The sequence below is a fragment of the Pristis pectinata genome, chromosome 3, assembly GCF_009764475.1.
Source record: "Pristis pectinata isolate sPriPec2 chromosome 3, sPriPec2.1.pri, whole genome shotgun sequence".
In the NCBI taxonomy this organism is placed as follows: domain Eukaryota; kingdom Metazoa; phylum Chordata; class Chondrichthyes; order Rhinopristiformes; family Pristidae; genus Pristis; species Pristis pectinata.
The window spans coordinates 116460389-116487593 of NC_067407.1; the positions used below are offsets into that span (position 1 = coordinate 116460389).

The following is a 27205-nucleotide window of genomic DNA, read 5'->3' on the forward strand; positions in this document are numbered from 1 at the left end:
CAGCGCAAAGAAGTCGACCATTGAGAATTCTGCCAGATGTGCATCAACCAGTGCCAAAAATACCATGACAAGGTTTATAAAGGTGGAAGCTCTAACAATGTCACCTGCTCTTCAATTGTTTTGCCATTCTGAGAGCTGGGAGAAGGGGGCATGAAGAGGAAGCTTCAATCAGTAATTGGGAGGCTGTGAACAAGTATTTCTGTTCCTCCAGCACCCAAGGACTGTTGCAAGTGCCACTTACTACAGCTTCTGCCTACTTTCTACCGACAAGTTTCCCAACCTTCAGGTAACACACACAGCACAAGTTTCAAATCAGGCTCCCAAATGCACTGTAACAGCCTGTCTTAAATATGTAAGAGGTGACCCGAAGCTCTGTGGCAGGACACCCAGAGGCCCTGATATCCATCTCACAAAACAACAGCGAGCATGAATGTGGTGTGTTGAGTTCAATCTTCCTGATTTTCACCTGTTAAACAACTAACTCTCTCCGTCTCTTTTGGGGGATTAACATCAAGGCCAGTGTTTCTAATCCCGGTTAGCGCCAGATGTCAAACTACAAAAAAGCTAACCTATCATTTCTCTGAGCATCTTACATGGCTGCAAATGGTTTGTCAGGATTTTTTTGTTTTGAGTTCTCTTTTGCCAAGACAGTTTTACTGATGATGGCTTTTGCCAGAAGCAATCTTGATGGAACAGGCAAACGGTAAGATTAATAAACTGGCAAAGAGAATTGAAGCATTGAAAATGCAGTTGCTGAGGTGAACGCTGCAGTAAATGGAAAAATGATAATTATCAGGAACTTCACTATTCCACTGACATAGAAAACAGACTAGGAACAAAAGGAATGTTGGGATGAAGATTCAACTAACTGCAGACTGTCACCAAACACACAATTAGTGAAACTGGCAACCAGAGTAGATGGCACCTCTGTTGACATTGTGATAAGTTACTAAAAGACAAAAACCATATGAGGAATAAATAAATATGAGAATACAGATGATCGAGAAATGGCACATAAATTAAGCTACTTTTTGACATGCAATCTTCATGAATGAAAGTTGCTTACCCAGGTATGACCCATCTATAAGAAGCATGACAGTCCAACCCGGATAAATACAACTACAAAGATCCTGAAAGAAGCTGGAACCATCAAGCAGTCCACTACTCTGCTCCCCAACGCACAGATCCCATGACACCAGAGCTGTCCTCCAGACAGTATCAGACTTGATCCAGACATGAGCACCAAAGTTAATTACAAGATGAGAAAAGAGGGTAACAGTCTTCTATGGAAATACATTATTTGGCTGTGTATGATATTAAGGAGGTTGAGATTATTTGGAAACTGCTCTAGTGGCCAGAGTCATAACTGGAGCACTTAATAACTGTCAACAATTAAACATCACAGCCTTAGGATCCAACTTATGAGATCTGCAGGAAAACATCCCTGATCCATCCTCAACTACATCTTTAATGACATCCCTCTCTCATTAGGTCAGGAGAACTGCATCCATTTAGAATATAGGCTGAGGAACTGGACAATAATTCTTGTGCAAATGTAACAGGATAACGTACATAAATAATGAATGGAAATATACCCTCAATGGAAGCTGGATGAGAGTATTACTGAATTTACTAAATAGGAACTATAGAGAATAAGATTAAATAAGCAAGAATTGAAAAGTATTAGTTTAACCACCTCTGAAACAGTTCCAACTTGGACAATTTTATCAAAAGAATCTGCTAGAGGAACTCAGTGAGTCGAGCAGCATCTTTAGGGTGAAAGGAATTGTCGAAGTTTCGGGTTGAAACCCTGCATCAGGACAAGATTCACTGTTCATTTTTACCTTTCAAAAACCTCCACTGAGGCATATTTCCATTCATTGTTTACATGCATTAATTTTGATTCACCCTATTAAAGGGCCATCAAAGATTCAGCGGTAAAAGTTATTTCCTGTGCTTTAAACTTATGATCGCCCAAGACAATGAGGCCTTCTGAGGCAAATGATTCGAGGAGAGGAACTAGGAATTGCCTGGGGACGCATCCATGTTTTGGAATTTTATTTTATCAGCCTCAAAATCATGGACTATGATTAGTGGTAGAATATTAATGTAGGAGATTAAACAGAAAAGTTACAGTAAAAAAAACAATGTATTCCTAATCATATGAAAATTTCTTTGCTCATTCTGTTCTTCTTTTATAATAATATTTTCTCTTTCTATTTATAGTCTTGCTGGATTGAGACTCCATGCAAAACCCTGCTTCTATATCCAGCATGAATATATCCAGGGACCATGTTCTATGACAGTTGCCTATAATCTAAATAGTGCAGACACTGAACCGTGTGAAGGGTAGATCAATTCACTTTTATAGGTAAAAAAAATATATGTTGCAACTTCGGACTGAATTTTGTTCCTTTGAGCCAAAGATAGTTTCTTTCTCATCCTGTGGAAGTGCAACCACTTTTTTTCCCCTCGAATTTTCCTTTTGCAGTATGGACTTGCACTGTTCAAGTTTTTCCCTCATTCAACTAAATTATTTCTAACAGATTTATAAACAAAGCACAGCTTGTCCCATCCGCATGTGTATAAATCTCAAACTCTCACTGAATTAGAAAGACACTGGGCTTATTTTCTGATAATACACAAAAGGCCAGCACAGAACACTTGTATGAATTATATCCCAGGGCAAAATAGGCTTTGATAACGTGAATTCATGCTTCCAAAAATAATACACAAAGGAGCCAAAGGCTACAAGTGATACTAGACAGATGTTTCCTTCAGTTTTCCAGCAAATTACTTACACTGAGTTGAAGTTAAACCCTGCACAGTTGTTAAAATGGCACCAGAGTCGCACTTTGAACTTTCTGGAACACACGACTTCACTAAACTTTCATTCAGAATGAAAACGGGCTTTGATCTATAACTGGAAGCTTAAAGGGCTTAGCTTGACATTTTTTTATATAAAGTGCCTTATTAGAATTTATTGTATAACATATCCACAGCCCTTGGAATTGGATCCAAAATACTGCTCCCACTTTGCAATAAAGCAGGATCCTAGTTATAAGCATTAGGTTACACTTTCTTTTTCAAAAAAAATTGCTCCATTTGACAGATCTAAAAATATTATGGTATGTGAGGAGAAAAACTTGAAATTTATAAACAGAAGTTAGAGATGAGCATTCTATTAAATTCACACTTCAGTATTTTACAATGTTACAACATTAGATAAACCAAATCCAGGTTATCTAAATTTAAATAACATAAAAGGCTGCTTTTATATTTTTGTGCATTTAAATTTCTGCCTCTTGAATGTAAATAGGCCATTCAGCCTATTAAGCCACTGTTAACACTGAAGCACATGTAGCTTTTCAGCAGAACATTTAGAATTCCACACTGTTAGTTCACAAAGGTAACAAAATAAAACTCTGGGCTATCAATTTATCATTAGTTAAAATAAATATTTTTCATTATTCAGGAAAACACATTCCAATGGTCTGTGGAGCATCTAAACGTGCCAGTGTGATTACATACTCCTTTCAATCCACTTCTTAATTTATTCAGCTGCTTTTAAAATCCTATATTTGGCAAGCTTTACATATATTCTATGATTTATACAGTCTTCAGTTTGTTAACGTGCTGGTAATGGAGGTCACCATGTTACCGTGCACCAAATGAATAGAAAGTACATAGTTTGAAATAGAGCAGTCACAAACCACTTTGACACCCAGATTCGATATAGAAGTGCCTGGTGGACGACACTTCTCAGCCTCTTTCTTTGGTTTTCACTATCAGACTGGATTCACAAATTATCTAAATGCTGCTGAAGGCACTGGAATCTATTTGGCATTGACAGGACAATGTGGAAGATTTAAGATTTTAAAAAATCTCCAACTTCCTCTAACTTTTTTCGATGCACCATAGAAAGCATCCTATCTGGATGCATCACAGCTTGGTATGGTAACTGCTCTGCCTGGGACCTCAAGAAACTGCAGAGTTGTGGACAGAGCTCAGCATATCACGGAAACCAACCTCCCCTCTATGGATTCTGTCTATACCTCTCGCTGCCTCAGTATTGTAGCCAGCATAATGAAAGACCCCTCCCACCTTGGACATTCTCTCTTCTCCCATAGGGCAGAAGATACAAAAGCATGAAAGCATATACCACTAGGCTCAAGGACAGGTTCTATCCCACTGTTATAAGACTATTGAATGGTTCCCTAGTGTGATAAGATTGACTCTTGACCTCACAATCTACCTCGTTATGACCTTGCACCTTATTGTCTACCTGCAGTGCACTTTCTCTGTAACTGTGACACTTTACTCTGCATTCTGTATTGTTTTACCTTGTACTACCTCAATGCACTGTGTAATGAATTGATCTGTATGAATGGTATGCAAGACAAGTTTTTCACTGTACCTCGGTACAAGTGACAATAATAAATCAATAAACCAATTTCAATTAAAAGAGGCACATCCCAAACCCTCTGACAAATTTATGCTTTTATGATTCACATTGTTTTAATTATTTCTATATTCATCACTGGCAGAAACTATGCTTTACTGTACATGCTCTCATGTAAAGCAAGTCACATGTTGGATAGACCTATGGTTTGAATTGACATGTGTCCTAGTCCACTTGTTACCACAACCTATGCTGCAGACTCAGTTAGTTTCAAAGCTTTAGGCCTTTGTAATGGTTTTCCAGATACATGTATGCACAGGTTAGACAATCTGGTTATATTTTGTGGGAATCTATTCTAATTTCTGGACAACTTCCTGTCTCTGGTCATATTATTGAAAGCTTCCTAAATTTATACAGGTGTCCGCTAATTCTGAGAGAATTAGAGGACACCTCTCATTAATGTTAAAGTTACAGGGACTTTTATCCAGTACTGGCATGGTTTAGTATCAGGTATTTAAGGGTAGTCAAAGTTATTTTGCTATCAGTCAGCAAATGAATGATATGGAATTCACTGCCTGAAACAGTGTTGGAAGTAAGTTGGAATGTCACTTTCAAAGGAAATGGGTAGAAACCTGGTGGAAAAAAAATGTTTGTCTGGGCAATAAGAACAAGGCAGGGGAATGAGACTGACTAGGTTATACTGTGTGGGCTTGATGTGTCTACTATCTCTTACTCTTTCACTCAGTGTCAAATTGTGTTTAATTGTTGTGAAATGCCTTGGGATGCTTACTGTACTGAAGATGCCACATAAATCCAAGTTGTTTTCTCAATGAAATTAAAGTGAAATTCGAGATCCCTAAAATGACTTCAAGAATTGTAACTACATCAGCAGAGACAGAACACTTGGTTATTTTGCCTTTATAGTGAAATTATATCCAGGTGGTTTTGCCAAGGACTTTACAAGACTCAGATCTAAAGAAACTGTTTTCCATTTTGGGTGTGAACTGTGACAACTAACATAAAAGCCATGAAAGGAAAAAGAAATGGTGCCATTAAATCTGCCAACACTTAGATAGATGCAGAAGAATTTGCAAAAATACACAAGCAAACAGCTTTATATTTTAACCAAGAATCTAAATATACCTCTGACTTATAAAAAACTAAACTACTCCTTATTTAGTACTGACTTAGACTGAAATTCAAACTTACCTTGTTGCCAACCATATTTTGGCTCTAGTGCAGCCAATGATGTCATGCAGCTCTTGGTGAAGACTTGAATTGGTCCTTTGTTTTGAGTCATAACAGGACTGCAGTAAATGAAATGCCTTCATAAATGAAAAAATATCAACGAGTTATTGGCTGCAGACAACCTGCGGTTAATTTAATGCCATTCCAATCATGGCAGCAGACAAATATGTGATAATTCTTGAGCAATTGCTTGAAGTTAACTTAAAAGGTAAATAAAAGAGTGAGAGATGTCCAACTAAAAGTGATTCCGGTGTTTAATGAATTGTGCAGATGTCTAGTGCCCACAATGCTGCAGGACAGGCTTTAAACATAATAATTCCAGAAGTGATATCCTTGGGATACTGAAAACTAACTCATGCATAAGATGTTTCTGTTTTAGGATTGGTATTCAAATGACATGGGTTTTCATAACTGTCACAAGCTGGAATAAAAGCAGGAGACACAAAACAAAGCCAGCTATGCAAATTTAATCTTTATTAGAAAGTTTTGCTTTCCCTTCGGCTAAAGTCAACAAGGAGTGTTACCCCAGTGCATGCCAACAAAGAGAAACTTGTGCAGCATTATACATTTTAAAAATATAATTAATTAGCAGCAGTCAGCAAGTTTGCTTTGCAGATTGGTTAATTTTAATTATTATATTAAATTGATTTCCAAGGCAAAAATGTAATTGGTGCCAGCAGCATTTGACATAATGATACTGAATGTAATCCATTGCAGGGTTAAATTTATATCTTCAGCTAAATAGATCTTGAACATCTGGTAACTTAGTAGCTTTTTCTTAAAATAAAAAGTACCGTTCCCTTGATCATGAAACTTGTATCAAAGATCATGAAAAAATAATCCCAACTCCCCACTCTACAACAGACCTTTCCAAAGTACTGAGAAGCAATTATCCCTGTTGAGATCTGAATTCATAGCAACTTGATGTCTTGGTTTAATAAAACACTCCCTTTAATAATATGCCATGTCATATTGCCTGAAATTTACCAACCTTTGTCGGGGTAAGTATTACAAAGAGCATATCTGGTGGGAAGGAAGAAAAATAACGTTTTGGATTTCCGGGAGGCATCTCAAGGCAGGGAGAGAGGTAGCACAGTGAAATGGTTTGCAATACAGGTGAATAATAAGAGAGGGAGTGGGACTGATGGGGTTGCTCAGCTGCGAGCGGCATGGACCAATGAACTAAATGGCCCCCTTTCACACGAGTTGGGCAACATGATGTCACAGGACAAACCTCTCTGCACTATCATCTATTCTATAATTCTTTCACCAATGGAATGGGCGGAATTAGGAAGTTTGATAACACCTATAATTAATCAGGCAAGAACTTGCATGTTGTCCTAATTTCCAAGGCAACATTTGAACACATACAGCCACTTTTATTAAATGGCACAATTTCTTACAAAAAAGTATCTGAATGGTTCATTTTAAGCAAGTTCATTGAAGTCGGAAGCAAAGTGAGCTGAACCAAACTGTATGCATTATGGTCATATACTTCTGAAATATGCTATTCAAACCCAAGAAGTTGTAATTTAACACATCTCTGTAGAAATAAAATAAAAAATACAACAAATTTGTTTTGTTCAGATCTTTCAATACTAATCTATCAAATGCTGGCACAAGCAAGTTACATAATATGAACCAGAGATGGATAAATGCTTGAAGTATGTAATTACCTTTAAAAGAATGTTAAGAAAAATTGTTTTTATTTATGTACTGTTTTATTGCACTAATCAAATGTCAGACAGATCTTCATACCATTTCATTCCAGTCCATTGCTTCATACAAGCAAATGAAGTGGCCACATGATACAAAACAAGTTCCCATTAAATGGCAATTAATAATCAAATAATCTGTTTACAGTAGGAGAAATATTGGCCAAATCACCAGGAAAATCCAAAACTTTTCTTTCGTCGGTGCCGCCCTTCCTTCGTCTTGGCTTTGGCTCAGTGGAAGTACTCTCAGCTCTGAACCAGCTCAAGAACTCTGGCCTCCATCGTGAGAGTTTAATGCACAACGTAGGCTGATAGTATGGCACTCCTTCAATTTGAGTTGCCATGTTTCAAATTAAATCTTAAATTGAGGTGTCCGTCCTTTAAAATGGATATAAAAAAACTGCCAAACCATTACCTGAAGAGCAGCAGATTCCTCGCAATGGCTTGGCCAACGTTAGTTCTTCAACCAATACAAAAGCATTGTTGGCTTAGTTTAAACTCTTTCTTTGTAAACTAAAATATAGTTTTATTTTATATTATTTTTTCAATTGAACAGGCAAAAAAAATCAAAATGAAGTACGCACGATTGACACATTTCCTTGGAATTTGCTGAAATGAGATTATATATTCTTGTGGTGAACAGTATAAATGAGCCACCAGCTATGAAGTCTGCTGTAGATTAAAACAAACTGGGTCGACATTCTTAATGTTCAGCTACTTTGACTGTGTCAAGGACAGAGGCCATTCAGCCTGCCCCCAATAGATGCAGTCACAAGCGAAAAGGATGAAGAGAAAATTAGAAATGTCCTGTTCTTTATTAATCAAAAGCGTCGTCAGGAAATCACTTAGAGAAATTTAAATTTTGGTGCTGAAAAGGTGAGTGAAATATTCAGTTGTGTAATAGATTAATTGACCAGTGATCCATGTAACTTATACTTGGCAAACTGTAAATTTTATTCTTGTATAGCATGGCCATCCAGCACGAGAACATTTAGTTTGCAGCCTCCTTCAGTAACTTGAAACTGCTTAATTGTTTTATTGTCTCAAGATGATGCCCTTCGTTGTGTTAAAGCTCAAGACTAATGGAATATTATGTTTAACTGTGCTGGCTTTGACCGCTTTGGTGGTCTAAACCCTATTACCTTGTCTATAACTGGATCAGATGTTAGGGAGCTAATTTTCTATGTGGTTGCAAAAAGTGGAATTAGTATTAATGATTCTGTTATTCTATTTGCCTTTTATCTTTATATATGTCATACCACACAAAAGATGTTTATGTCCGCATGTATTACATTTCAGCTTTAGTACAAGTCATTCCAAATAATTACATCTGAGGGATAGAGGGTTGGCCAAAGGTAGGGGAGATGAAGTAGGCAAGTGCAGGCTTCAATTTGACCAGAGTGGCAGTCAATTGAAAAACCTTACTGAGCTTTCTGTGTCTATTCTCTCCTTAACATACAAGTTTGAAGATCGTGCAAGTAATAAGTTACAACCTGAGAAAATTCACACAGGATCACAGTGAAATAACTACTTGAGGAATTGCACAAGAATAAGCATTTGACACGTGCAGAGGGGGTGCAAAATAAATACTACTATAGAGAACATCCTACGATTGGATCTAAGGTTTATAATATATTAGCTAAATTCCACTTTTGTAATGACAGATATGGCCAGAAACTGAATGGATCTGAAGATAAGCAGAAGGGTGGTGAATGCTTTGATTGCGAACCTGCTGCTGTGTATTAGCATATGATGCCCAAGGTCTATAGTACCACACAAGAGGCCTTACATTAGGCAAGGGCACTGTGTAGCAGGGAAATAAGATTTGGGGATGGGAAGGTCTGGGAACAGAAGATGGGGATTGGGCCAGGAGGTCAGTAGCCAGGGTTGGTGGGGTGAGTTGTTTTAGGGGATTGCACGAGATTCACCCCTGAAAAAATGAGTAGAACTAACTCAAGGCATTTCCTTTTTAGCCTTTCTCATCACCTGCTTCCTGGAGTCCACTGTGACAGAAAGTATGAATGAACTGGGATTATTCCACAACAGAATTTTCAAAAATAATGTTGCATGTGGACATTATAAAATTCAGATTTTCTACTTCTTGGATTTTTTGCTAGATCCAATTCTGAACAAACAAATCTGCGATTATTCCTATGTAATAACTTACATGTTTCAGCAATTTCCATTATGCAATTAGACAGACAGAACAAGAGTTTAATCATTCTTCATAATCTAACAAGTTTCACTTTTGATACAAATGAAGAGGTGCCAAGATTCAAGCCCAATTTCAAATGTAATCCGGGCAAATGAACATGAAATACTCTGAGTATGCAGCACCATTAGCTGTTCCATCGTTCAAATGAAACATTAAATTCACACTGTTCCCGTTCTCTTTGGTGGATATCAATGACCTTGTGCTAATAATCAAAAGGCCAGAGAGCTCTCTGGGCAAATATTCTCCACAACTGACACCATTAAAAGCAGATTATCTGGTCATTTAAGTTATGCTACATTTGGCTACATTTACAAAACTGACTACATTTCAAAAGCACTGCATTAGCTGAGGTGTTTTGGATTGGTTTCAGGTTCTGAAAGGTGCTACATAAATGTTTCTTTGGTTCCCTTATAACTTATGAAATGAGGCATTAAGCACCGATCTGACAGATTTGAAGTTCCACTCTGCTTCTTTTTCCAGAAACACAGCTGGCTAAGGTAGATTTTTAAAGTCAGATTTACTCTATCTGACATCACATAAAAGAAATCCAGAAAACTCCTTATTTTGACAGTCTATGGAGCAAAATATTGGCAATCGCCTGCTGTCCGTGGAACAATATCCCAGGATAAATCTGTCCCTTCCTGAGAGGATCACATTAAGCAAAGAAACAGTGGTTTATGGGGTTTCTGTTGGCACACTCTCAGTTCACACAGAATTGTAAGGTAGTCTTTGTTAATTGGTTCATACATTCTCATTTTCCAGGATCACATCACTGCTGGCAAAAACTTACTGAACCTTTCACAATATCAGATTACACGGATTTAAATAAAATTAACAAAATCTAAAATTGCAGGGATTTGAAAATGAAAGGTAAAGGAACACCTAAGTAGGGAATTAAAGCTCGATTTTTTTTAAATGCAAGGCCTTGGAGAAAGTACAAGGTCTCTCACATCACTAGCCTGGAACCAATTCATTGCGATTTGACAGCAAGAATCTGAAGTTAACGTTCACACAAGTCAAACCATTGAACCACACCTGTACTGTTAAATAATGCAGTCATAAGACACTTTGTTTTTCCAGATAGAACATAAAGGAATCCTTGTCAGAGAACAGTTCTTCCTGGCTACCGTTTCAGCAGTAAAGGTGAACAATATTCAAAGTTGTCTGCTGCCTACATACAAATTCTACACCAACTGACACTTATAACCGCTGAGTATCTGAGATACAAAATTTCAGCATCCTGTTTACAAGCATTAATGTTAAGTCCGTAGATTCCGACTGGTGTTACTTTAATGTTGGTGCTAACCTATTTAGAATACAATCTAAAAATGCAAACTTTAGCCACCATACGAAGAACCTTTAATTAAATCAACTGCACCAATACTGGGATTTGAGTAGACCTTGCCATGATACTGCTTGATGCATGTACAATATCAATCTATTAGAAACTAAATACATCATACTTATTTAATACCCTATAAATATACAGTGCATCATGCCTCTTTGATTGGATCATAGCACAGGCATATCATTTAGGAATAAAAATAGGAAGCATTGCAGAGTCAAACAGACACACACATACAGATTTTTTTAAACTTGTGTGATTTTACCAAGAGCTGAAGGTCAAATTTAAAAAAAAATGAATCTCAGCATAATTATTAATTCTACAATCCATTTTTCTTTGAATCTTCCCTAATCTTTTTAAAGATGAAAGTAGTGGAGATTCTATCCTTCAAGCATATTCTAGGAGGATTATATTTTTTCCAGACTTTTGGGTGCTACATTAAATGCATGGGAGATAAGCTTCTTTCCAAAATGTGGTGCTGCAAAATCAAAGTTATTAAAAATAATTTAACATAAATTGTCCAGGTAGGACATGGGAGAGAAAAAAAAAACATCAAATTCTGGATACATTAAATGTTGAAAGTTATTGGAGTACTGAAAAAGGAAATGCAACCTATTCTTAAAGCATGGTGTCCATAGCTTATTTATATTTTGCAGTGCAATGATACATCACATTGGTATCACGTAGATATCATCAGCAAAAATAATAAAGTAATTAAGTAAATTTAGCTTGCAATTAATGTGACAGAATAAATTCCATGATTGGCAAGTTTTTTTAAAATGTATTCACTATTCAGGATCTGGGCAATGTTGGTAAGACCAGCATTTATTGCTCATCCTTTATCACCTTTGAGAAAGTGAAAGGGAGCTGCTTTCTAGAATGGATGCAGTCCATCTGGTGAAAGTGCTCTCACAGTACTGTTGGGCAAGGGGTTTCCGGATTTAGATCCAGTAACAATAAAGGACTAATGATATATTTCCAAATCAGTATGGTGTGTGACATGGTGGCACAGGTCAGGTGGTCGTGTTCCAACATGCACCTGCCCTTGTCCCTCTTGATGGTAGAGATCGTGAGAAGCGCTGTCCGAATAGCCTGGTCGAATAACTGCAATGCATTTAGTAGATGATACACTTTCAAACCACTGTGCACTGCTGGTGAAAGAAGTCCATGTTTAGGGGTCTTGATGAGGTACCAATCAATCAGCTACTTTGTCCTGAATGGTGTCAAGCTTCTTCACCCACCCAGTAACTCACATTCCTAAATTCTACCTTGTAGATGGTGGAAAGGCTTTGAGGCATCAGGAGGCAAGTCACTCTCCACAGTATACCCAGCTTTTGACATGCTTGTGAAGGCACAGTATTTATATGGCTGGTCCAGTTGATGCTGGAGGAACTCAGCAGGCCAGGCAGCATCCGTGGAGAAAAGCAGGCATTCAACATTTCAGGTCAGGACCCTTCTTCAGGACTGAAAATAGGAAAAGGGGAAGCATATATAGGAGGGAAAAGCAAAGCAGTGATAGGTGGATGAAAGAGGGGAGGCGGGGTGGGTACAGGGAGGTGCTAGATGCAGGTAGAAGATGGTGATAGGCGGGTGCGGGGGGAGGGGAAAGCAGATCCACCGGGGATGGGTAGAAGGTAAGAAGAGAGAGGAAAAAAGGGGCTTGGAGAGGGAGAGAAGAAGCATGGTGGGGGGGGGAGGGGGTGTTTATGGGGAAGGGTGTAGGGATTACCTAAGGTGGGAGAATTCAATGTTGATGCCGTTAGGCTGCAAGGTTCCAAGACGGAAAAATGAGGTGCTGTTCCTCCAGTTTGCGCATGGAATTCTCCTTGCAGTGGAGGAGACCGAGGACTGTCATATCAGTGACAGTACTGCTTTTCTCTATGGATGCTGCCTAGCCTGCTGAGTTTTTCCAGCATCATCATGTTTTTTAACTAAACTTACTCTTCGGGTGAAGATTTACATGCAGTTAATCTGCAATTAAAGTGGGCACAGAGCTGAGAATTAGCATTCACTATGAGAAAAACCTGCATTCTAATGTCTGATTTATCTGCTTTATTCTTCTTCATATTGTTAGGAAAATTCCAATCATGGTTCCTGTGTGGTGGACTATACAATGACCGGGCAGGCAAGTACTGCAACTGCCAAGTCACTTTAGGACAGACCCTTTACATAGCTCTGTCACTGATAATTTGCAGATGTCTGTAATGCATATCCTAAATAACATCTACTCAGTATTTCAGCAGCACTCCCACAGATCTCTTTAATCATGTAACATACTGGAGTTATCAGTCCCTGCATGCCCATTCTCATCGAAGGCTAGGGAGCAGAAACAAAACTCCAATTCAAATAAAGTTACCCAGTAGGATTAGTTTATGTTGCTATTGGATTTTAATGTCATGTTTCCAGCTGAGGCTTTAGTGAGCTCTCTGTTAAAAATACACCAATTGCTTCCCACATGCATTCCAATGACTCAGCTTAGCAATAACTGATATTTTATTTGGACACTGTTCACGAATGTAGAGCGACTCCAGAGTTCCTGGAATTAGTACTGACAGGCTGATGTAAATTGCAGCATATATAACTGCCAATGCTTTACTGAGTGCACACTGTATGTGCTCTACTCCAAGCGCCTTGACAGATGGGTTACAGCTGAAATACATTTAGCAACACATTGCACTGTGGGTAGTGCTGCCTTTATTGGTTTTGTTGATTTAAATTGCAATTTGAATTCATTTATTTTTCTAAGCTTTTCATTTCACTAGAATTAATAGGCTGCCTGTATAGGGAGGCAATTTTCAAAGTCTGTTGAAACATCTAACTGCTGCTCCCCCTTTTTAGAAATGGACTCGTTGTTTTCTTGAAACCCAAGAATTAACTCCGTAGTTTAAATTACAACATACAACAGGGTGAAACATAAATATAAACTAGCGATTAAACAAAATGCACCAATCATTTTAATTATCAGAGATGCATACTTAAGTCCCTGGTATTTTTTTTATATTCTTGTTAAATAAGATCATTTTCACTCTGTACTGCTTTACTGCAATTTTAAAATGTTTATACCCACTTTGTGAATTCTATAAATGATCACATGGAAAGGCACAATCTACAGTGATGTCAGAACATTTTCAAAGGTCAGGGAAGAACAGTGTAAGGGTTGTTCTAATTTTGCACACAGGAATGTGAATATTTATAGTGTATATATAATTAAAGCAAATACTGAGCTGTGGGCATGTTAATACATCTATTTATTATTTTGAACCAAGATTTGGAATAAATTAACAGTTCTCAAATGTTTAGAAAACGATGGGGCAATGGCACCACAAATAATTTAACAGGAGTTTGGTCAATGCTTCCAACTCAGTCCTATGAGCTGGAGCACACAAAATGTTGCATAACTATGCTGTTAGAATCTCTCAAATAATTTAATTCAAAAAGAAAGTTATGAAAAAGCATCTTTGAAAGTAAAGGTGGAATGCAAATATAGCTGTAATTTCCTATTTCATTCCAGAGAGCTTCACAACATCTTTATTGAAGTTCAAAGCCCAAAATATGATTTTTCCCCCTCACTTGGAAACACTTCTTAAAATATATGTTAGTCAACAATGATGACTTGAAGTGCTATTTTACTGTTATAAATTACACTGTTACTTCTGACACAAAATTATGTTTTCTTAAAAGAGAATTTTGAAGGTCATTTTGATGCTAATTGCCAATTAGCAAAACACTTTTAGCTATATAATTAGTTAATCCTCACCTTTCTGAGCAAACATAAATCTACTACAAGCTATATGGGAATATTTGCTTAATGGTTTAAGTATAACTATTCTGTATGTTTTTAACAATTACCACTTCAAAGAGGCAACTCATTGAGCAAAAGAGTTAACTGGTGCAGAGACTGCTTTCTAACGACCCTAAGTTTTAAGTTTTCTCCGTGTATTCTATAAACAGGTACGTCTGTGAACAAAGCCCAAGCATTCTGTGCATTGAGTTTTTTTTAAACTAGGCCAATTCATAATTAAAGGTGCAAGCATTTGTTTAGATAAACAATTCATTTACTGATTGAATGGGCAACTTTCCAGCCCATCTAAGGAGCCTCTAAAATATGTTTGCAACTATTGGTCTGTTGTGGGTTTTTTTGGGATTGTTAGGTTGGGAATCAATTACTTCAGCCTGCAGAGAGTAGTTTTAGACAAGTAAAACAAAAAATGCCGTAACCATATACACCTCCATCCTTTGCTTCTTTACATGGTCCATTGCCAGAATGTTTCACCGGGTACCATCATTCCTTTTATCATCATGTATTCCACCGCTTCATAGTCCTTCATTTTTATTCAATCTCTGCCAGTCTCCAACCAACGCACCCCCACCACCCCCCCACTACACACACCCACCCCTCCCTAACTTTCCCTGGCTCTGTATAGCCGTATAAATCTAAGGGAAGGTCATTGACTTTATGCATCAATTCTTTCCCTCTCACCAACTACCCAAACATTTGGCAGAGTTTTCAAATGCCACATTGGATTCATCAGCCACCTCAGAACCCATGGAGCTGGAACAGAAGCAAGCCTTCCTTGACAACAAGGGACTACCTAAGGAGGAGGATTCAATCCCCATAGTTGTTGTCCGACCTGACAAATGTTACCAGCATTCTCTACATATATTTTATGCGTCCAACTTTCCCACCGTGTTTCAGTTTTGACTGAATTTGGTTATTCTGTAGGAGTTCATATTTGGTCAGAACAAAAAATCAAAAAAGGTTTTTCAGATAAGTGGACACTAAGTAATTCAGTTTTAAGGGAATTTGATGATGAGAGGCACAGCAACTGCCACACCTTGTTGGGCAGACAAGACAGCCTGCAGGCAGGAGAGAGTCAAATTTCAGTTGCACAAAGATAGCTTGTTTATAGGCCAGAGCCCCAGAAAGGGGGCAACTTATTTTACTCTAAGTTAGACATCATGATGAGAAATCATCAACAACAGAAAACGGACAGAACTGGTGATGAGTCTCACAAAATATACATTGCATTTTTTTAAAATGGTGACATTCATTATTCCTCAGTAACTTATTCTTCTGTAGCCTCAGCTGAGAACAAAGGTCTGAAGAAAATCCAGGAGGTTTAGGATTTGGTGAAGGGTGTTCAGGCAGAGAAGGCTAACACAGGTCAAACTTGATGCTGTCAATTACTGCAGCTGAAGTCACTTTGTTGACTACCTAGTATAGGTAGTCAGGTAGCACGAAATGATTCTGGAAAAGAAAAATACTACAGATGGATTAAAAGTAGGAGTGCTAGAAATGATAATCTGGTCAAGCGAGAGGAGAAGGTTGAAAGATGGAAGAGGCAAAAGGTTGGAGAGTGTGTGTTTGTGTGTGTGTGTGTGTGTGTGCGCGCACGCGCGCGTTTGTGTGTCTGTGTGTGCGCTTGTGTATGTGTGTGTGTGTCTGTCTGTGTGTGTGTGCATGTGAAAGAGAGAGAGAGTGAGAGAGAGGGAGAGACTTCAGGGTTATAAAGCCAGGAAGAATTGACAAAAAAAAACCCAAAAGTCATTTAAACAAAGAATTCAGGTGGGAGTCAGTAAGCAATTTTTAAATTTATGCTTCTGGTAGCAGTTTCATATCCAAATGATTTTCTCAGGATCTCCCCACCCATTTAAAAAGCTTCATTGGACACTGCGCCATAGGAAAGATACTACTTATGTAACAGAAAAGTCTGGAAGTTGTTTGGACACTATTTTCCAATTTTCATGGAAAAGTGGACAATCACTAAACACAAGAAAATCCAGCAACTGGAAATAATAAAAGGCAGAATTTGGTTTCTTAAGTCACGATATTTAATGGGCCTGATCACCCACAGATGGAATTATAGAAGGCAACACATGAAACTCTTAAAAATCTGGGCACTCTGTGTAATAAAAAACAAAATTGATTTGTTCAGTCACTGTAAACAAAAAGTCTTGGACAAAAATTAAATATTTTCTTAAGGAAACAATACAAGAGAAAAAAATTAGAAAAGCTGAGATGAAGCAAATAGAAGAAGAAAAAGACAGAATAATTCAGATGAATTTTCTCTGCTGTATATTCTGGATTAGTCAGTCAGCACACGCACAATCATGAAGCATCCTCACTGGCCTTATCCTGCTCTTGTGGTCCAACATTGAAGTTGGTCAAGCCTTGGCCCATCCTGAACCTATCTACAGGGCAGACTAACAACAGGCCAGGTTGAAACCGGTTGAACAAAATTTAGGATCCATGGCAAAGGATTGTTTGCTGGTGAGGTTAACCTTCACTCCTCGAGTCAGAGAGTCTCTGTTGTGCAGGCTTGCAGTTTAGACTGATTCAGTTGTGATGGAAGACATGTAACAGGTGGATTGACAAGACTATCATCCAGCAACATGCTACAAATGGCATGGATCTTCTCCAGTTTTAATTTCCTATTGTATTTTTGGGAAAACAGGAACAGCAGTAATGATAGTGGGGCTGGCCAAAGAGTTGGCAATGGATCTGCGTCAACAATCAATACTCATCCCATGCCAGGAAACCAAGGCTCTCCCTAGCAAACCAATTTCTACAAATCCCAGTGTCTTTGCCACTAACCACCCAGACGTTGAGCTATCTGCTGGCTTTTATGCAAGGTCCTATACACAAAACCCTAAAATTCAATGAGCTGTCAGAAACATTTAGACTGGTACTTAAATAGGCAAGGCATAAAAGGATATGGACCGAATGCAGGAAAATGGGATTGCTGTAGATGGGAATAAAAGGTCGGCATGAATGTGGTGGGGTGAAGGGCCTGTTTCTATGACAATGTTGAAGGTCTATTTGTTGCTAAACATGTCCTATGTTCGACATCTTTCTAGAGTCAGAGTCATAGACCATTTTTTTCAGAGAAATGGGCCCTTCGGCCCAACTGGTCCAGCCAACCAAGATTCCCATCTAAACTAGTCCCATTTGCCTGCGTTTGGCCCATATCCTTTCTTATCCACGTACCTGTTCAAGTACCTTTTAAATGTTGTTTATGCACTTGCATCAACCACTTCCTCCGGCAGCTCATTCCATATACTGGTCACCCTCGAGGTGAAAATGTTGCCCCTCAGGTTCTTATGAAATCTCTCTCTCCACCTTAAGCTTATGCCCTCCAGTTCTTGATTCCCTAACCCTGAGAAAAAGACTGCACCCTATCTATGCCCATCATGATTTTATACATCTCTTTCAGATCACCCCTCATTCTCACACGCTCCATTGAAAAAAGTCCCAACCCACTCAATCTCTCTCCATAACTCAGTCCCTCACATCCTGGCAACATCCTCGTAAATCTCCTCTGCACTCTTTCCGGCTTAATGGCATCTTTCCCATAGCAGGCCGACCAAAACTAAACGCAATATTCCAAATGCAGCCTCACCAACATCTTGTACAACTGCAACATAACGTCCCAACTTCTAAACTCAGTGCCCTGACTGATGAAGGCCAGCGTGCCAAAAGCCTTCTTCACCATGTTACGTACCAGCAACAAAAGAAACACACTGAGCCATGTATAAGTGTTAGAAACTATTTTATTAATAACTACTTAAGATAATAAGAAAAATAAAAGTAAAAATGTTAGAATGTTAAAAGTAAAAATGTTAGATATTAAACATTAACCCCAAAACTAAACTCAAAGTGTGTGTGTAGCAAATTCCCAAACTCCAAGTCCAGGAATAGTTCTCAAAATTCAGTTCAGCAAGCCATAAGGTGAAATGTGAGCAAAGGCTTTTGCAAAACAACCATTGACTGAAGAGAAAATGTAGAGAGAGGAATTACGAAATCCAAATGTTCCACGATGGAACCCATATGACACCTCAATCACTGATGATGTCCACTGCTTTGTTCCGAAGTATCTGCCACCCTGAAAGGCATTCGAGACGTGGCCATCCACACAAATACCTGTTTCCCACTACAGGTTAACGACAAAGTGGACTCCACTGGATTATTCCACAAATCCATACGTGGATTGTAGTGATAGACACAGTTATTGTTTTTCATCCATCGATACAGAGACCAGCAGACAGTGCCTCTCTCTCTCCTCTCTCTCCTTCTGACTCCGACTGAACCAAAACGTCAGCATGTCGTTATCTCCTGTTGTTGTCGTAATAACGCCACACACACACAAACACACACAAAACCCTTCTGACTCCGACTGAACCAAAACGTCAGCATGTTGTTATCTCCTGTTGTTGTCGTAATAACGCCACACACACACACACACACACACACACACACACACACACACACACACACACACACACACACACACACACAAAACTGTACTATGTCTTAAAGGGACATTCACCAAATAGTAACCTAATCCGTCACAACCACCCTGTCTTTCAGCGATGCCACGTTCAGGGAACTTCTACGTAAAGGCATTTTGAAGAAATTCTTAAAACTTCTTAATGAACTTAATGAAGGCTGAAGAGATGAAAAGTGATTACTGAATTCTAATCAACATGATCTGTTTGAGGTTCCTCAGATATTCCCATCTTTCTAAACTGTCCTCACTTTATAAATCTTCCTTTATTATATTAGCTGAGTTATAGTAATAACAATAAAAGAATCTTGCCATTGCATTCTTTCTTCTGCTGGATCATGAACGTACAAAACCTTGTGGTCACACAATTCTGAATTTCCCCAAAAACATTGGTATCATTTCAGTTTTGGTTTTCCGACAGTTTTACTAGCTATGACATTTTCCATAGTCAAGTTACAGCAAAGCAATAAAAGTCACCTCTCCCTGTCCATTCACCAGTCATTGATCTTTCCGCTGAAGAGCACAGTCCAAGCTCATGAGGTGGCCTCAGAAACAACCACCTCTTTGTGCATGATTTTAAATCTCATCCCAATTACCCTTGCTGGTACATTGAATTGCAAAAGTTCTTAGAAAGAAAACATTAACCATGCGTTAGCTGAAATTACTAAAAAGGTATGAAAAACAATGATATAATGGGAGGAATCCTGTCTGCAGGCTGTTTAAAAATTGCCCATTAAGATAAAAATTGGCAAAATGTACTCCTTCAGGCAAGAGGGAAAATAACTGAAAAAAGACATTACAAAAGTTAAAGTATGCACAGTCCTTGACTCTCGTCAATGTAAGGCCTCATGCCAGCTGCACGGTGCACATCACATCCAGCAGTCCGGAGGCAGCATTTGAAACATTCTTCCATTTCTAATACATTAAAACCCCCAAGGAGAAATGTTCCATACAGTTTGGCATAACATCTCTTATTGTATCACTGAATAGATTTTTGTACTACGGTTATGTAATATGTCATTGTTAAAGCAAATGCACACATTTCTCTCCAGATCTACATAGCTATAAATCCAGGAAAGGCAAAGTTATTAATGCAAACTAACTTTTTTTTAATTTGTAAAGAATATATCACAGCATGTGGTGACATCTCAGTAAATAAAATCCATTACACTTACAATGATTGGCTCTTTGCAGCTGAAGCAATTTTTCTGTATAGTGTGGTAAGCTACACAACCTATGTGAAGTACACACATACACACACACACACACACACACACACACACACACACACACACACAAATATAGCAAAAGGATTATGGAATGTAAAGGTAGTCTATTCTCTGGTGCTTTGACCCACCCTATAAGTGAAACAGTGGGCTGCATGTAGGTTTCAGCTGCTGTTCATATCAGTGAGAGTCAGATACTAGAAAGGGAAGGTCATGTGTCTGTGTAAGTGTCTGTGTGATTCCATCCGTACATACACGCTTAAAATGTTTCTTGTAGGAATGAAGTCTACGAGGCGGGATTAGGACTCTGTGTTAGCATGTTGTACTATCAGATGTGTGGAAAAGCTTTGAAGAAAACTAGTTCTAGCAGAAAAATAAACTGCTGCTGATAAAACTCACAGTGAATTAGCTTATTTATTTCCTACATCAGCAACTGTATAAACATCAGCTTTTGAAAAGACACCATGTACCACCACTTGCTACACAGGCAAAGAACAGTGATGTCACTGAGGTCCATGTGTCTTTAGGTGACTTGCTAAAGGTCAACAATACAGGATTAATAAACTTGCCAAAGAATTTCAATCTCCATGGAAACAGAAAGTGAAGGGAATAATTTTCCAAAGAAAATATTCCAACATTTTGGAAAAATAATTCCTGATGTTTTTTTATTTAAATGCAGTAGCAGTGTAGGTTTTATAGGGTTTAAGAACCCCAGATGGGATCCCAAGATGTTTTCTCAATGTAATAAAATAGAGAGAACTTAACTTCCCCTCTGGGGAGGAAAATAGTTTTCAACATTTTCACTGAATGATCGTATTCATGTATTTGGGAAATCTGAGAAGCAGACAGTGCAGAACAGTCATCAGGTGACTTAAAATCACTGACTTACTGACCAGACTGCCAGACAGCAACCCCTGCACATCTCAAAGCAAGAGCACCTCAACAAAAATAATAAGCTAGGGGGAATGTCTAGTCAAAAAGGGATTATATATATCTTGGGTTTTTGTACATGATGCCACAGCTTTCAAGCCTTATCATACAAGATCAACTTTTATCGTTATTTTATCTGAGACACTTTGCCCCTCCTATGTCTTCCAAGCATGTCAAAAATTAGCATTTCAAATAATAACCATGCAGTATATTACTTTACAAGGAACAAATACCTGGCGGTGTGTTGAAAGCACTAATATCCAAGAAGTGCTTTGTTCTGACAATTTTTGCCATTGTCAGAACCATAAATTGAAACACTACCAGTCACATCTCTGGATTTATTTTTTGGCTATCTTTCCACAGGAAAGAGTCACTTCTAATGCTCTGTTCTGAAAGACTTGATTATTATTATTGCAAAATAAAAAGGAGACAAGAGGTTGAGTAGTGGGCCAGTGGTGTAAACAAGTCTGAAGCAGTAATGCTAGTAAGCTGACTTTATTGTTCTTTCCTCATACACTGAAAATAATAAGCAATTTGTGGCTTGTCTCTGTAATTGATAGATGTGTAAAAGTTATTGTGTCAGAAAGTACTTGATTTCTTTTTTGACTGTGGGCAGTCAGGAACAAAGCAGCAATGCAAGCACATAAAAAGGCTGAAAAGTCATAGAAAAAGCAATATTTTATGTGCAGCTAACCTTTGGTCAGCATTTATATCTTAGTTAAACAGAACTTTTTTTTTCTCTTTGTGGAGATAGGTCTACCACACTAAACCAGGAAAAAACCTGACATGAGTACAGTTTATCTACAATTAATAATTAGCCTTTTTCAGTAATATAGAACTTGGTGCTGCAGGCTACATCACAATAACTTAATTTTTATAAGTTACATGGAAAAGCTTCTTTAAATATATTCCATCAAAACCATGCATTTCTATATGAACATATACTGTAAAGAAAATTTAAATTAAGCTTGGCTGGTTTCTACATATAATAGGCTAAAAAGACTCCCGCACGCTTTCCTCTAAAATTTCCACATTGTTTAATTCTTTCTAGACTCTGTACAAGTCACTGATGATGTTCTACATCACCTACTTTTAGGTAATTTGGCCTGCTTTTAACTCCTTCACTAATAACTGCTGATTCAATCCCCTTCCCATCTTCCTAATGTTGCAAAAATATCTATTTTTCTCTTGGCCTTGAGTAATGATGAATGCACTCCCCTAAAATCTTTATCCTTTCATGCATACCAGTTTGACCTTCCCATCGTTTTTCAGCATTTTCTGCTTCGTCTAGAACAACTGTAAGTTTAATAATCCTTACAATTACTCATTAATTCCCTCCAACTCACACCAATATTGAAGATAGAATGGTTGGCTTCAGAGTCACTGAATGTCTTATGGGTTATTTCCATATTTCTTTACTGAACAAAAAGAGATTTTGGCCCATCAAGTCAATGCCGGTTCACAGAACAATATCATTCCCCACTGATTTTCTCTGTAACCTATTCTCCTTGCATTCCCATTAACTCCTCTCAGATTCTATCATCTACCTACATCAGAGGCAATTTACAATAGACAAATAACCTACAAATCCACATATCAAAGTCAAAGTTGAGTTTACTGTCATATGCACAAGTACATCTATGCACAGGTACCATGAAAAACTTACTTGCAGCAGCATCACAGGCACATAGCATTAAAGATGCGACATTCACAAGAAAAACATAAATTAAACATAAATTATACAAAATTATACAAGAAGGAAAATAATTAGAACAAAAAAAAGTCCATGGTAGTGCAAAGTGGTCAACGTGGTCACAGTGTTGTTATACTGAGGTAGAGATTAGGGTTGTGCAGGTTGGTTCAAGAACTGAATGGTTGAAGGGATGTAACTAATCTTCAGCCTGGTGGTGTGGGACCTCAAGGCTTCTGCACCTCCTGCCCCATGGTAGCTGTGAGAAGATGGCATGGCCCAGATGGTGGGGACCTTTAATGATAGATGTTTCCTTCTTGTGGAGTGCCTCATGTACATACTTCCGAAGGTGGGGAGGGTAGGGGGTGGGGTGGGGGGGGGGGAGAAGGAGGACTTGTCTCTGGGATGTGGGAAGAAACTGGAGTACCTGGAAGAAACCCAGTCACAGGGAGAACTTGCAAACTCCACGAAGACAGCAATGGAGGGCAGGATTGAATGTGGGTTGCTGGAGCTATGAGGCAGCAGCTCTATCAGTTGAATCATTGTGTAACTGCCATATTCTTTATATGAATATGCTACATTCATGAGTTAACTTGGAGGTGGGTTTCCTCAGGTTATTTGACCCATAAGGACAGGAAATCATGGTTAACCCTGATACTATCTTCACCCAAATTTAATTGCACTCGGATCATTGGGAAGCAAGACCAATGAGTCAGTTTTACCCCCTCTAAGTGAATCTCAGGTCAATTATAACACTGCTACTTCTGTCCCTGCTGAGGGCAGTGAGCTTAAACAGAGCAGATACCTTACCAATATGCACTTTCAATTTAATAAACAACATGAGCAAGTGTTGGCAAAAACACATGGCACTTCAAACTGCAATGCAAATAGGCTTCATAATTGTAGGCAAATTATTCAAGGAAATTCCAAATACATATTGCAATCAACAATCACAAACACTCTTCAGACAGCAACTCAATCTTAGGGTTCTGCCGATAAACAATCAGAGATGTTATCTGATTCTTCAGATTGCATTACTTCTTGGAAGTTTACCATACATCCATTATATGTTATCAGTGATGCTAGGCGGTGAGAATTCCCTTAGATGTCGGAGTTTGCTTCAGATGCCAAATCCTCCCTTTGTTGTAAGGAGCAGGAGCCAAACTTTCACTTCCTCTCTCTGAAGTGCCAGGAGCAGCCTTTTCAGTGAAAGTGATAATCAGGACTACTCATAATCCCAATTCTCAATTGGCAGGCAAACATTTAAAGTAACATCAATATGTCACAATAAAACATCTCCCCTCAAATTTTGTTCTTCATGTCATAAGATTGAAAACATATTCTGCTTCAATAACAATCTTACTTTCCACAAAGACAGATCAAAGGCAAAACAACTAGAAGAGTTCAAGCTATGAACATATTTCAAAAGGGAACAGATCATGGTGTCAAAATCTGTCCTCAACTACACATACTGGAAGTGCAATATTGGAGTGCATGTGTGTTTCAGTTCACTTCCAAAAGCTGACTTCATTTTATATGCTACTTCTAAGAAGATTCCCTGTTTAAATATATGCTCTTGAAAAACAAATAAGGGAGAAAAAAAATCAGCTGGACAGCTATACAATTTATAACAATTGCAACAGGAGGAAAAAGGTCATCACTGTACAATTCCCTCGAGAGAAGAGCATGAGATTTTGGAATAGTGTTAATAAAGAGCTCCATAACGATTATCTCTAAACTACAAGATGTATTTAAAAATAAAGAGAAAAAACATGTCTGTGCACGTGTGTTGGAGGAGTAGAAATAATGGCAAGATAAAATCTTTCAAAGCAAACCTATCTTAACAGTTACAGGAGTACTCCTTTAAGTGATGTTATATTTAAAAACAAAGACTACATTCGTTAAAATTTGACAGCAGCTATTTGAAGCTCAAAGCACAAAAAACAAATGGAGCGCAAAAAGAAACTCAGCACTCTGCTGATCTTTGTACTGAGAAAAGCTATTTATAAATGATCTTCGCAATGCACTCAATGGGATAATGTCAGTTCAAATAACAGATTAATGTTTGGCAACATCATTTCTCCTTTGAACAGAACCCTCCCATCAAAGGTAAACCTAAGGACAACATTAATAACAACTGAAGGAATGTGCTAGAAACCAAATGGATATGTTGAACGCGAAAAATTTTCACTACACTGACAGTAAATGAATAAAGGAGAAAGGTTTGCTTCATTCTTTAATAATTAGTTTGCAAAACTTATTCCAAAAATTAGCTCTTTGTTAACAGTAGAAAGGGACACAGCTTGAGATAAGAACAACAGTACTTCTACCCAGGACCTACAGGTGGCTGGAGTTAATTCTTGTTCAGCGATTGAACAGCCAAATTAAAAGCTAAACAGCACAAATGACCAATAATACAATTCAATGTTTCAACCCCAAATGGAAATAGTTTGACTTTTAAGCTGTTACAAAGTATGAATGATAGTATTCTTAATAACAATGAACGATGTGCTTTTACATTGAACCTTCAGATTCTTCAACTTGACTGAGTGAGGGTAGATGTCAGCCATGACTATCTTTTCCTTTTCCACAATATTTAATCTCATTTCATTATCAGAACCAGAAATTAGTTTTGACACGAATGAAACACAATCACTGTTTCAAGGTCATTCTGTTTCACTCAGAAAGTTCAACCACTCCCTTGCAACACACAAACTGCTGGAGGAACTCAGTGGGTCAGGCAGCATCTGTGGAGGGAAATGGACAGTTGACATTTCAAGTCGAGACCTTTCATCAATCCTGATGAAGTGTCTCGACCCAAAACGTCAATTGTCTATTTCCCTCTATAGATGCTGCCTGACCCGCAGAGTCCCTCCAGCATTTTGTGTGTTCCTCCAGATTTCCAGCATCTGCAGTCTTGCTTGTGTCTCAACTAGTCGTTTACTGTCGTGACTGCGGTGACGCTAATGAGACCTCCACTTCAGGAGGTAATGTGATATTGGGAATCCTCACGCAATCTCCCTTTGGAGGAATGCAGCAGAAGGTGGGCCATGTTGTCATGGGGAACACCCACCATTGTGCACTCCGAGGGCAAATTGTTATTACAATGGCCCACCTTCTGCTGCATTGCTCCAAAAGGAGATTGCACAGGGATTGACAACATTACATGCACTCCTGAAGCGGAAAGTCTCACTCGGACCACCGCAGTCACTCACGATAGAAAGTGCCCAGTTGAACTTTGAGTGACAACATGGAAAAACTTGTGTATGGTCTGATCCCTTCCTCCCACACCATACACACAAGAGGTAGGCCTGTGCCTAACCTCCCAAACTGCTGCTGAATTTTTATGAGCTGGGACAAAGACCAATATGGTTGCTGTCAACTTCACATAAATCATTTCCGTGCACCTTTTAGAGTCATAGAGCTGTACAGGACAGAAACAGGCCCATAGACCTACCATGTCCATGCCAATCATTTTGCCCATTTACTCTGATTCCTTTGGGGTACAGTAACATCTGAATATTTCAGAGTATGTTTTCTGTTTTTAGAATCCTGTCTCTTTCCTACAGGAGGATTCCCTAATAAGTCGATTAACCCTTCAGAAATTGCTCCATAGACTTCTGTTACACATGCTACCAGGAACTGGTCCAATCTGCAATAATCTGCATTGCTATTCATTTATGCCACTCAAGAAGCAAGCAATTCGCCAAGCAACAACCATGATGTTAATGCATGGTCAGGTTAAAATTGGTTGCCTTTCTCGGTGCCTCCTTTGGTTCAATGCCAACTTCCATCTTACTTGGCAAGCAGTGGATTTTCATAGCCATTGGATATTCCCAAGACTAAAGTTGCAGATTACCATGGCACCACGTAACTATATCACAAGCATAAAATTGGCATAAAAGTCAAGGCTATTTTTTAAGCAGCCAACTTTTGAAGATGGGTCAAACTTCACTGAAATTGAGAGCTCTGGAGAAACTAAAGTTGGCACGTATGTAATTATGACCATTAAAAAATGACTCGTACTTCAAACCCATGTAAATATTTGGAACTGTGGTACTGTGGTCATTTTTTTTAGCAATAGCAAAAAGAATTGAAATAGCCTGCATTATCAAATCAAAATGAAACACTGCTAATCCTAATAAGCAA

General features: G+C 38.4%; 1 protein-coding gene across 1 annotated transcript in view; it reads right to left on the reverse strand.

The window, feature by feature from the left end:
• Positions 1 to 27205, reverse strand: part of thada (THADA armadillo repeat containing) — a 299794-nt gene that overhangs the window by 94827 nt on the left and 177762 nt on the right. Inside the window, 1 exon segment of the mRNA XM_052011253.1 lies at positions 5612 to 5727. Coding sequence (XP_051867213.1) covers positions 5612 to 5727 — 116 coding nt within the window.